Source organism: Ambystoma mexicanum, chromosome 2q, assembly GCF_040938575.1.
Source record: "Ambystoma mexicanum isolate Mex_15411 chromosome 2q, UKY_AmexF1_1, whole genome shotgun sequence".
NCBI lineage: Eukaryota > Metazoa > Chordata > Amphibia > Caudata > Ambystomatidae > Ambystoma > Ambystoma mexicanum.
The window spans coordinates 684,186,261-684,199,886 of record NC_090924.1 but is presented as its reverse complement, the minus strand read 5'-3'; the positions used below and the strand labels follow the sequence as shown (position 1 = coordinate 684,199,886).

Sequence of the window (13,626 nt, the reverse complement as noted above, 5' to 3'; positions counted from 1 at the left end):
TGTACTTCAGATCTTTAGAGTATCGGAAGGATAGCTCAGGGGCTCACCTTGGAAGCACGGGGACACAGAGCAAAACAGGTTCGCTCCCTCGGTCCGCGCAAAACAGGTTCGCTCCCTCGGTCCGCGCAACACAGGTTCGCTCCCTTCGGTCCGTGCAACACAGGTTCGCTCCCTCAGTCCGTGCTTAGAAACCTCTGGGTAGTACACACATTATAGGGGTGCACAGATGTACAAATACACCAAACCCAAAACGATTTTTAGAAATTGAGGGACAAACTTGTTTTGCATCTGTGCCTCCATTTCTAAAAATCGTTTTGGGTTGGGTGTACCTCTACATCTGTGCACCGCTCTTGCCAACAGGGGTGCACAGATGTACAAATACACCCAACCCAAAACGATTTTTAGAAATTGAGGAACAGACTTGCTTTGCATCTGTGCCTCCATTTCTAAAAATCCTTCTGGGTTGGGTGTACCTCTACATCTGTGCACCCCTCTTGAAAAGAGGGTTGCACAGATGTACAAATACACCCAACCCAAAACGATTTTTAGAAATTGAGAGACAGACTTCTTTTGCATCTGTGCCTCCATTTCTAAAAATCGTTTTGGGTTGGGTGTACCTCTATATCTGCGCACCGCTCTTGCCAACAGGGGTGCACAGATGTACAAATACACCCAACCCAAGACGATTTTTAGAAATTGAGGGACAGACTTCTTTTGCATCTGTGCCTCCATTTCTAAAAATCGTTTTGGGTTGGGTGTACCTCTATATCTGCGCACCGCTCTTGCCAACAGGGGTGCACAGATGTACAAATACACCCAACCCAAGACGATTTTTAGAAATTGAGGGACAGACTTCTTTTGCATCTGTGCCTCCATTTCTAAAAATCATTTTGGGTTGGGTGTACCTCTACATCTGTGCACCCCGGTGCACAGATGTAGAAGTATACCCAACCCAAAACGATTTTTAGAGATTGAGGGACAGATGCAAAGCAAGAGCCTCTTGCTTTGCATCTGTCCCACAATTTCTAAACGTCGTTTTTCCCCGGCTTTTACCCAGGCCGCCAGAGAGAGACGCAGTATGGATGGAACAAAGGGCCATCCATACTGCGTCTCCTCTCTCCAGCGGGGGGGAGAGGGGCTCAGCCCCGACTTCATTCTGCTAGGGGGGGAGCCCGGGCCCTGCAGCCCCCCTGTACTCGGCGCCCCTGCTGTATACTATCACCATGCTCTCCAACGGCCACTGGCAGTCCAGCTGGCTAGCTAAAGACAGTTGTACACTATCCGTAATCAGGGGGTTTATCAGTTCTCAAGTCGAGGGTGCACGCGGGGGGCCGGCGTCCCCCCACTTTATTCAGAGGGTTGACTCAGTCCCCCCCCAGCTAAAAGAGAAACATGGTTGTCCTCTTTGAATTTATGAAAACCTCAGGGATCAAACCGCAGTCGTCATGTTTGCATGCCGGACACTTCACCGCTGCACTGTGTAACCTGATCAAAAATCACAAACTAAAGGTGAAATGTCCCATTTCAGTACTGCAAGTCCCAGGGAAAACATTTGCATTGGTTCTTGGAGTTTAAAACATGCACACATTTTAACGTTTTCAAAATCACTATTAGAATAAAATATCCTGTCTTGGTTTTGTGTGTGTGTTGATTTTATGAAAGGCAAATGCCATTCGTCCTGTTCAATTTGGGTGGTTATTTAAAGCCAATTTAATGAAATGCGCATATTTCACCTTGACATGCTAATTTCTGACTACGTCACACCCGATTGCGTTTGTTGATGAGTCCGCCCACTTTAATTTTTAGGACTTGACCCCTGGGGTTTATTCTCTCAACCAAGCCATTGCTTCTAGGATTGTATAATGGCGTTTTTATTACGGATAGCCCGCAATCCTCCAAGATCTTCACCATCTTGGATGTGAGGTGGACCTCATTGTTGCTCATGATCGGGTTTGTCAACTCCTCATGATTCTGATTGCAAAAATGTTACAACACTCCTTGTCGACATTTCTGGTATGAATTCTACCTCGAACCATTTTGACGGCTAATCAACAAACACTATAGCAAACCTCTTGTCCAACCGAAGTATGTCCATGGGCCCCAGGAGATCTGCCAGTGTGCACCCCACTTTTGCTGGCACTGAGACAGGAATCAGCTCTGAGTTACTCCTGAGCAGACTCTTATCATTTCTCGCAAAGGGCACACACTCCCTGACCACAATTTCCACTTTGGGGTCAATAGCCGACCGCCCTTTTCGCTGGATGCACGGGCCACCCTTCGCGTATCTACCTTCGGACATTAGACAGCTCATCATACTGTCGTAAGACTACCCTTGGGCCACGCAGGTTTTATGCAGTAATGTATGGAGGCCACCCACACCTGAGCCTCCACATTACACTCCAAGCTCTGACTGTCACTAACTCCATGAGACACGAGGTCTGCTACTGTATTACGCACTCCCAGGTGGAATTCCAGGTCAACATGTTAATCCTCTAGATTCTCCAACCACCTGCTAATGCACGGCAATGCCTTCACGGACCCAAGATCCTGAAGTTACAACAGGGCTAACGACATGCTAATGCCTCTTAGTCAATTACAGCACACCTGTTCTTATCGTCAGTGAGAAGTCTGGAAGACGATGCAATCAGCACCTCTAAGCAATCTTGTTTTTGACTAACAACCGACCTAGTGCTGTAGTCCCATTCTTCCACAGTAATGCATGTGTGTGCCCCCAATCGGAACCTGTGCAACCTGGGTGCATGTGACACTTTCAAAGTTTCAAAACATTCACCACACTTCACAGTCCACACACACTTTGCATCCTTCTTTAGTATTTCGCTCAGGGCCTTTGTTTTTGTGCAAAATTCTCCACAAATTTAGAAAAGAATTCGGTGAGTCCCAAACATGATTGCAATTGCGCTTTGTTTTCTGGTTTCTCAGCGTCCACAATGGCTTGCACCAACTCTGGGTGGAGCTTTATATCCTCTGCCCTGATACAATGGTCCAAATAGCAAACTTCATGAACGTGTATTAGGCATTTTCCATGCTTGAGTGGCTTCCCCATCTGCTGCAACCTCTCCATCATCATGCAAAACAAGTTACCATGCTCTTCTTCCATCTTTGCATGTGTGTGAATATCATCCTGGAAACATGCCATGCCCTGGACCTCTCAGGAGATGTTCCCCATTAACGCAGAGGCCCATGCCAAGCCAAGCAGCATATGCACAGAGTGGTAAGCTCCTAAAGGTGTCACAAAGGACGCGAGCGATCTCGATGCCGGATGCAACACCGCCTGACGATATGCTGACATCAGATCCAGAGTCAAGAGGCAGCACACATCGCTCATCATTGATAGCTTTTCATCAATATTTGGAAGTGGATGCCTGTCCACCCATATCGCCTTATTCAAATTGCGTTAATTAATGCACATTCTGATGCCTTTGTGTGGACTCATAGTTACCAAAATGGGAGGCAACCATTCATTAACCTCTATTGGTTCAACCTTCTCCTGCTCGCACAATTTCTTCAGGTCCACACTCAACATTTCCTCGAATGCTACAGGTACTGGGTGGACCTTGTATGCTACCTGTAACGCCCCTTTCTTAAATATAATTCTGAGCATGAATCCCTTCAATTCGCGCTTAGAAAACTTTGGTGGAATATATTTGTTCCTTCTCTAGCTTCAATTCTCTTGACCTCCACTGCCTGAACCCGCTCTTCCACCCGAGACTCGATTTTCAGTGCTCCTTGATTTTCCCAATCTGGCAAACTCTTTCTCTACTGATCAGTTATATTTTCGTTGCACCAGAGGCGTAGCTAGGATTGTCTAACAAGTGGAACATGAAGCTAATGTAGCTGGGCCCACCGTAGCGACATTAACATCTAAAAATTCTTACACAATGCTGCTGAGTGGGCATCTACAGATTTTGGATGGGCCTTGCCCGCTCAGTGTCCTTGTCCTCAGTGTATGTTAACGAGCGCGGCAGCGCTGTGAGAGAGGCACTGACTCCCCCCACGGGAGTAAACACAAAAAAGGGACTCAGCAAGTCAAAAGGGAGTTTGTGAATGGAAAAAAGAGCGGCCATCACTGCACAGGTCGGCATCATGTTTTGAGCCAATCTTAGGTTTACATTTTTGTAGCATTCCCCTTCTTTTTTGATACTCATTAGTGTCCTCTGTTTTTTCCGTCCCAGGCTCTGTTTGCCTGAAACTACCCTTTCAACACGGTGTTGAGGAGAATAGTGGATGTTTTAAGTTATCCCCTGAAGAATGTTCACCCGAAAGGGGCTTTGAAGAACATAAACATGTTGGGATTATATGTTTTTTAACGACACATTTAGTTTTTTTTGTATTTTCATGTGATATCGTTTGTGTCTTGGGTATGTGTATTATGTGAGGCCTAAGTTTTAGATACTATGATATTAGTGTTAGTAATTACACTGTGTTAGGTGAGGGTAGTGTTTTATGTTTTACACAAAGAATTTTGAATAAACAATAAATGTTGTTTGAAAGTTAAAGTGTTGCACGCAGTCTATTTTTTCAAGACGGGCAGTGCCGGAAATCTATCAGAGGGTCCCATTTAAGGAGAAGGGGTGTGAGTAGATAAAATATATCATCTTACTCCTTATTCTTGTGATATATACTGTTTTTCCTATTAGTGGAGTAGGAGGTGTATATTTGAATAGGAATTTGTTTGGTACCTATTTGAATATATGGCTGCTACTGGGATACCAGTGGCGAGTTTCCATTGGCAGGTGGTACAAAACTCATTCAATTCATTGGTTGTTCCTGAGAAAGTCCCGCCTCCGGACCCCTAAACACCATATCTTTGGCACCCATATGCATTGGACAGTCTAAATGAGCTTCCAATGACTGTTTGACATGCTCTATTACAACAATAGGAAGTTTTTTCGGCACATTCGCTTCTGCTAGTGAGATGAACAAGTTACCTGCATGTGCATAATGGAGGATAAAACACTTTTACACAGACAATACGGGCATGATCCCCTGCGAGTGGCATGAACAGTCGTCTTCTTTTTCTTTGAATACGGGTACTTGTAGTTGTACTTGGAACATCACTTCAGCAATGGGCCATGCCGAACAAGACAGAAAAACTAGTCTTCCTTTCTGACATGGGACTGTGCATATCTTAACCACAGGAGCCCATCTCATTCAGAGTACTCTGCGCACTGACAGCAGCAAGGAAGCTACAGCCATCTGTACAGCGTGAAAGGGGAGTAGCCAAGGGGCAGCTGAGTGGTGTCCCTTTGTCCTACTGCAGTCTCTGACCAGTGAGCAAGGGACAGTCAAATACCTCGCCTGGCGCCAGCTCATCACCAGGGAACTCTGGAACTCCCAGTCTTCTGCCCACAGAGTTTTCACGGCAGCACCAGCACCGTTAGCAACGGTGCCGGTGCTTCCATCTTCCCACTCCCATGGAGTCATCTGGGGCTCCATGGGAATGGGGTTTAACATTTACTGGCGTCTGACCTCCCGATCCGCCGGGACTTGTAATGTCCATGTGGTACCAGGAAGTCAGGTGCTTGAAAAGTGTTGCGAGTCTGGCGGCAACCCGCCGGAAGCACTGGCAGGGTTACCACCAGACTCGTAATGAGGCCCCTTGTGTGTTATTGAGGTTTATAATATTACAATATAGGGGAATCACAAGAGACATGAACGGCTGAAAAGCATATATATTATGCTGAGTTGGCTTCCATGTGAACTAATGAAGTTATTTGTTTGATAATAGGGAGATTCTGTAGATCAAGGACCTCAGCAAGACAGGTATGGCCGAGGCAGACACATTTCAAGCAATTGTGATGTATACTCTGACATTCCTTAAAGAAATATCATTTCATCTGGAAGAATTGCAATTTTATGAGCTCTGTACCTGGGAAAAATACATATGTCTGCAGTAAATTGCGCAGGGTGCCATCCTGCTCAACCCTCTCTGTGATAACCTGGGTATCACTGGTCAGGCCCTGGTGTGGCTGACTTCTCTCCTCTCTGACCGACCCTCCCAGGTCCACCTTGGGTCCTTCCTCTCTGCCCTAACTTTCAGTGCTATGCGGACAACACCCAGCTCATTTTCAGGCTACCTTCGGCCACCTCTTCTCCTTCCCTCATTTCTGACTGTCTGTTTGCTATCCAGCAGCAGTGTGCCACCAATGACCTCTGTCTTGATGCCAGAAAGCCTGATATTCTCCTCATCAGCACACCCGCCCCATCCTTTCCTGTAGCTCTCTGGCTGGCCTCTGTTGGCCCCCTTCCTGCTCCCACCTGCAAGGCAAAAAACCTCGGGGTCATCTTCGACTCCACACTCTCCTTCTCTCCTCACATCTCTGACGTCTCTTAGAAGTCACACTACCAGCTGCACCTCCTCAGAGGTAGTCTTCCTTTCCTCTCCTTTCCCCAGAAGCTCACTGTCTCCAGAGCTCTGGTTCTCTCCATGCTGGATTACTGCAACAGCCTCTTTCTAAATCTGCCTGCCTCTACTCTCCGCCCTTTGCATCTTATCCAGAATAGGACTGCAAGACTTGTCCTTGCGCTCAAGCCCAGGGATCGTATCTCTCCTGGTCTGAAATCTCTGCACTGGCTCCCAGTGGCTGCAAGGATTAAGTTCAAAACTCTATGCATTGCCCACAAGGCCTGATAGGGCACTGGGCCACAATACCTTCAACTCTCTCTTCCTAAAAATCTTCCTTCTCGTTCTCTTTGCTCATCCGCCTCCAACTCCCTCAGGGTCAGTCGCTTCTCCAAGCAACAAGTTGGTGGTAGAGCTCTTTCTTCGGCTGGGGCCTCCCTCTGGAACAGCCTCCCTGCTTCCCTTAAACTTGAGGAGAACCATCGCCAGTTCCAGAAACACCTCAAAACCTTTTTTCGTTGCTTCTGCTTTCTTGACTCCTCTCTCCTGCTGACCTCCTGGCTTTAACCAGATCTGCTCTAGATTACCTGGACACCCTCTGATCTTGGGCCCAGGTCCCTCCCCCGCCAGCTCTCACACCTGTACTGCCTGCCTGGCAACCCCCGCACTTGGGGACTGTTTCTGTATCCCTAGAGTCCCCCTACCAGCACTTGATGTCTGCACTTACCTTGCACTTGCCACTTGCTGGCCGTTACTTTCACTTATTGTTATTATCTATTCCTATGTACTGCACTGTCCCTTTCCTCCGTATCACGCACTCGCGTGGTCTGAATGACACCTGGCCTAGTAGGATCGCTGTCTGTCCTCCCTCTGTTTCCCCCTCCCTTGCCTCATTGCGCTTGAAACACTTGTGTATAGGCGGGTTATATATGCCATACCATATCATATCATCATAAAAGGCCCATGGCTGCAGGGAGCACAATACATGCTCCCAACATTAATGTATGAGTGGCGGCGGGCCAGCAGATCATTTGTGCTGCAGCACAGCCCAATTGAGATGTGATGGCCACCTTTTTGAGTAAGCTGACCTGCACATTCTCAAAGTAATGCAAATAATGAAATGCATCCTCTGCACATTTTATATTTGTATTGCTGTTTGCAGATTTTGCACTATTTGTTTTTTTTATAGATTGCATTTTATTCTGAGCATAGAACATAGTTTTGGTTTCTATATTAAAGGAAAAGCCAGGTGCAAGCTATTATTCATGTGGACACTAAGGTTATTTTGAGCATCCCTGACTGTAAAGATTTTGGACTTCTTATGTATTACATTAACTTTATACTTGGTTTGATTTGTACATTTGCTAGCAAGAAAAGGGCTGACCTATTTAGCTCAATCTTTACAGCAACATTTCATCAGCATAAATTGTCATCAGCATGATCCGAATCTGTTACCTGAATCCTTTAAAAGTTCGGTCAAACCCGAATCACCCGAATAATATGAAAAATCAGATGATTCGGAAATCGAGCAAATGTATTCATCCAGGTTACACAAGAACAGTTTCCCTGATACACATCATGCTCCCCTGGCCAGACAAAACATGACATTGTCATTGGTGTCAAAAGTTGATCGCAGGTTTCACATGACATGGGTAGAGAGACAGCACCTGCCCATGATCATCAATAAATGATCTGTCATGCAGACCAGAGCAGACTGGTGGGTACTGTCCGAGGACAGACACATGTTGGCATATTGAATAAAGCCTTACAGTAGGAGGAGGGGCGAGACATGTTTATCCCTCAAAAGAAGGAACACGGTGCTAGATATAAGGATTTGTCATGCTAAACACAAACGACACAAGCGCCCTTTGGTGTCCATGTGTTATCAAATGCAGCATACAGAATCTGTAAATAGAAATATTGTTTGTACCCAGACCTATTTTGCGTTTTACTGATGCTGGCTCATTCTTTGCTTCCTCAGCTGCTGTCCCATTCAATCCAGACTGTCCTGGCATCCCACTTCCCTGAAGAATTTACCCCTGAGACCCACGCAGCCTGGGACAAGTACCTAGCCGCAGTGTCTGCAGTCTTGGTCTCCAAGTACAGATGAGCATGGCCATCAGAAAAACTAACGTTGAACTTCCAAGTACAGGTCAGCGTGGCCATCAGAAAAACTAACCTTGAACTTCCAAGTACTGATGAGCGTGGCCATCAGAAAAACTAACCTTGAACTTCCAAGTACAGATGAGCGTGGCCATCAGAAAAACTAACCTTGAACTTCCAAGTACAGATGAGCGTGGCCCTCAGAAAAACTAACCTTGAACTTCCAAGTACAGATGAGCGTGGCCATCAGAAAAACTAACCTTGAACTTCCAAGTACAGATGAGCGTGGCCATCAGAAAAACTAACCTTGAACTTCCAAGTACAGATGAGCGTGGCCATCAGAAAAACTAACCTTGAACTTCAAATTACAGATGAGCGTGGCCATCAGAAAAACTAACCTTGAACATCCAAGTACAGATGAGCGTGGCCATCAGAAAAACTAACCTTGAACTTCCAAGTACAGATGAGCGTGGCCATCAGAAAACCTAACCTTGAACTTCAAATTACAGATGAGCGTGGCAATCAGAAAAACTAACCTTGAACTTCCAAGTACAGATGAGCGTGGCCATCAGAAAAACTAACCTTGAACTTCCAAGTACAGATGAGCGTGGCCACCAGAAAAACTAACCTTGAACTTCAAATTACAGATGAGCGTGGCCATCAGAAAAACTAACCTTGAACTTCCAAGTACAGATGAGCGTGGCCATCAGAAAAACTAACCTTGAACTTCCAAGTACAGATGAGCGTGGCCATCAGAAAAACTAACCTTGAACTTTCAAGTACAGATGAGCGTGACCATCAGAAAAACGAACCTGGAACTTCCAAGTACAGATGAGCGTGGCCATCAGAAAAACTAACCTTGAACTTCCAAGTACAGATGAGCGTGGCCATCAGAAAAACTAACCTTGAACTTCCAAGTACAGATGAGCGTGGCCATCAGAAAAACTAACCTTGAACTTCCAAGTACAGATGAGCGTGGCCCTCAGAAAAACTAACCTTGAACTTCCAAGTACAGATGAGCGTGGCCATCAGAAAAACTAACCTTGAACTTCCAAGTACAGATGAGCGTGGCCATCAGAAAAACTAACCTTGAACTTCCAAGTACAGATGAGCGTGGCCATCAGAAAAACTAACCTTGAACTTCAAATTACAGATGAGCGTGGCCATCAGAAAAACTAACCTTGAACTTCCAAGTACAGATGAGCGTGGCCATCAGAAAAACTAACCTTGAACTTCCAAGTACAGATGAGCGTGGCCATCAGAAAACCTAACCTTGAACTTCAAATTACAGATGAGCGTGGCAATCAGAAAAACTAACCTTGAACTTCCAAGTACAGATGAGCGTGGCCATCAGAAAAACTAACCTTGAACTTCAAATTACAGATGAGCGTGGCAATCAGAAAAACTAACCTTGAACTTCCAAGTACAGATGAGCGTGGCCATCAGAAAAACTAACCTTGAACTTCCAAGTACAGATGAGCGTGGCCATCAGAAAAACTAACCTTGAACTTTCAAGTACAGATGAGCGTGGCCATCAGAAAAACTAACCTTGAACTTCCAAGTACAGATGAGCGTGGCCATCAGAAAAACTAACCTTGAACTTCCAAGTACAGATGAGCGTGGCCATCAGAAAAACTAACCTTGAACTTCCAAGTACAGATGAGCGTGGCCATCAGAAAACTTAACCTTGAACTTCAAATTACAGATGAGCGTGGCAATCAGAAAAACTAACCTTGAACTTCCAAGTACAGATGAGCGTGGCCATCAGAAAAACTAACCTTGAACTTTCAAGTACAGATGAGCGTGACCATCAGAAAAACGAACCTGGAACTTCCAAGTACAGATGAGCGTGGCCATCAGAAAAACTAACCTTGAACTTCGCTGCGGTTGTTATGAGATAGCATGTCGGAAATATAAAAGATAAGCAATATGTACAATTGTCAATTTTTTTTTAATCGAGGCTGTTGGTTTTATTTTCCGTATTAAAGTTGTATTCATATATTTTTGAACATTGCCTGTGGTTAATGTTTGTTCAAATTATTCCATGTATGTGTAAGGGACTGTTTGACGAAGCACATCTTATTGCATTTTGTATAAACTAGAAATTGAGGTGGTATTTCAGTGGTATTGCATGCAGGATATGGGCAACAACTTCAGGACTGGTGATTGGGTGACTGTGAGCATTTATTAGACATCCAATGCAAACTGAATCTACTGTAGGCAATGCAAAAATTCACTTGGGTCTTGTCAATTTGATGGGTCATTTTTCACAATCTGTCCACATTCGCCATCCTTTCATTCATCTATCCATCATCCTTCCACTGAAACCAACCCTTCCATGAACCTGCCATCCGTCCATCCATCAATCAATACATGCATCCATTCATCAATTAATTCTTGTCTTGTAGGGTCATGTTAGCAACACTAACGAGAAAAACTTTAAAAGTAAGTCTATGGGCCTCATTACAAGTGTGCCGGACCGGTAACTGTGCCAGTAAGCCTGCCGGCACAGTTGTTACCGGACCTCCACACTACGAGTCTGTGGGTGGGTGCCGTCCCGCCCGGCGCGGTCACACCTGGCAGGTGGAACGGCACCATTGCTTCCATGCTCCCCATTCCTCAAATGGGGATTTACATTTTCCAGCGCCTGAATTCATGGACCGCAGGGGCTGTAATGCCCCAGTTTTTCCGTGAAGTCAGGCGCTGGAAAAATTCACGCAGTGGCAATCTGCCAGTTTTACCAGCACGGTTACCGCCGGACTTGTACTGAGGCCCTATGTATGGGATGTACCAAGCGCACACCTACCTGGGATGCAACTGAAACCGGTACTATGGAATAGCTACATTTATACTCTGTCTTCATGATTTCTTATCAAATACAATTAATAAACATATATATGTATGTCCCAAAATTCCATTTCATAGAAGCTATTATTTTTGTTGCAAGGTCAGATGGCCAAAAAGCATGTGACGTGGGTGGGGTGGGACAAAAGATAGCATCAGGGACAAAAAAGTCTTTGGATATAAGTAATCCAGAACAGGTAGGCCCTTAGGGCACTGTGGAGCTTCAACCAGTCAGGCTCATGACCAAGCTGAAATGGAGTGAGCTCCAGAGGCAGAAGCCTAGAATGCACAATGTCATGCAACCAACACTCTTGTACCTGAAATTGCCAGAGATATGCCGGCTTTGGAAGGGTGACCTTAGATACATGGTCAGCTGGCAGTGAGACAACACTGTGGTCAGGTATTCAGTTGTATGTCCAAAGTGGACCAGTCAGAGTTCATCCCCTGCTTTGCAATTTAGCACCACAGAGAGTCATAGCACTTCAGACCACAGATGACAGAGGCTGCAATTCTGTATTCTGGATTTTTTATGCATTTCACAGCCGGACTGCATCAAACCCGTTGCTGTAGTTGAAGGGTGATTGGACAACTGAGAGGACTAGACTGGTTTTCGGCGTTGTTCTGAAAAGGGCTACAACCTCTCCCAAGTGCTGCAGGTGAGTGATGGCCATTTTCATGTCTGCGTTCACCTGAGGAAGTAAAGCAAGGCCACAAGTGAACCATACGTTTAGGATCTTGAGTCTTAGGTACTGCCAGTATATGCTTCTAGGTGGGGAACGTGCAAATTAAAGAGCACAGATTCCTGGTGGGCAGAACGGCACCCGCGAGCACAACTCGTAGTTTGCTGGTCTGGGAACTATGGTAGTATGCTTACTGGTACCGTAGTTCCCGGACCGGCAAACCTATAATGAGGCCCAATGCCTGCTCCCTGTCTGGATCACCATGAATCACCACATCAGAACCTGATTTGAACCGCTCTCACAGTGCCAAGCATGGATGCTGTCGAACTGCCAAGAACAGCAAGAAGGCGTTATTGACCGTTTACTGCCACCTTGGTCAATGTTTAGGCCCTAGAGACTGGTAAGGTCACCCTCAAATCTCACACAAGAACATATTCTTTTATGAACTTTGATGAACTGTGATTAATCTGGACTACAGAAATATGAACATTAGGGGAAAAGACTGGTATGAGAGAGAACCTGGAGGGCTTCATTACCCAACCCCTAAACAAGATCAAAAGGGGTGGAATCACACTAAGAACATCCTCTTTCCCTTTAAAGAAGGGGAAGTATTGGATGTTTGTGAAGACTTAAGACATGTTGTCATTCAAAGCCTGCAAAGAGACTGGAGGACTGTATTGTGAAAATGTTATGAACTTTGAACATTTGAAGGTCTCTTCCTTGGGAGGAAACCCAAGTAGTTCGGCCAAGCAAAGCCTGACTGGAGAGGATATTGCTCTGGTCTATTGTTGGTATTTTATTTTTATAAGTGGGCAGCCAGAAAGTATGTTTTGGATGTAGGACTATATTATTTTGGAGATTTGACGAGTTCCCTTAGTTATTTTGCTACGTAGGGAAATATACTCATAGCAATGGGATTAGAGAGGCATTCTTCTTTTTATTTAAACAAAACAATTTTTGAACAGGCTATGTCTTAGTCAGACTCCTTCTTTTGGTACAGCATATATAGTGTCATAGTGGGATGTAAGTGACCCGATAGAGAGTCAGACCCTCACCCATAGAGTATAGCCAATCCCATTGGCTGCCTCCCACCAATGGGACAGTTGGGAATAAAACCATCTTTTGGTGCGACCCTCAAATTTCCAACAGTGGAGAAACCCAGGCCCACGGCCCTCTCCGTCAAATTCCCAGCTGATTCAGAGGAGGAGGAAGACCTTGCGTTTCCTCCCTCGGAAATCTTTTAAACCAAAGAAAGCTCTGAACCCAGAGTGGAGACGACATCGCTTGAGGCCCTCCTAGAGAGGATAACTGAAAATCATGCCTGGGATAACCAATGCCACAACGGGTGTCTCAACCGACTAGGGGTTGGATAAAGTCCCTGGGTTCTCCCTTATGGGGTCCTACCACCATATCATAATGGAGAACACCTATGCACTCATTTTGAAAGGTTAGCAGTGCAGTTCCAGTGGGACGAGGCCCTGAAAATCTATTATTTGGCCCCTCTTCTGAGATGAGATCTACAGGTGTCTTATCAGAATATCAAACCCCTAGTAACTACCTCCTTCTCAGAAAAGAGCGTTTAAATACTTTAAAGCTACAGGGAAGCAGGTGGACTAAAGTAGGGAATTTAAACCA

General features: G+C 45.5%; 1 protein-coding gene across 1 annotated transcript in view; it reads left to right on the top strand.

Annotated features, from left to right (window-relative positions):
* Window positions 1–10,476, top strand: part of LOC138569679 (hemoglobin larval subunit alpha-like) — a 47,639-nt gene extending 37,163 nt beyond the window's left edge. Inside the window, exon 3 of the mRNA XM_069647867.1 lies at window positions 8,346–10,476. Within this exon, the coding sequence (XP_069503968.1) occupies window positions 8,346–8,474 (129 nt within the window). The 3' untranslated portion in view covers window positions 8,475–10,476. The remainder of the gene's footprint in view (window positions 1–8,345) is intronic.
* Window positions 10,477–13,626: the final 3,150 nt, after the last annotated feature.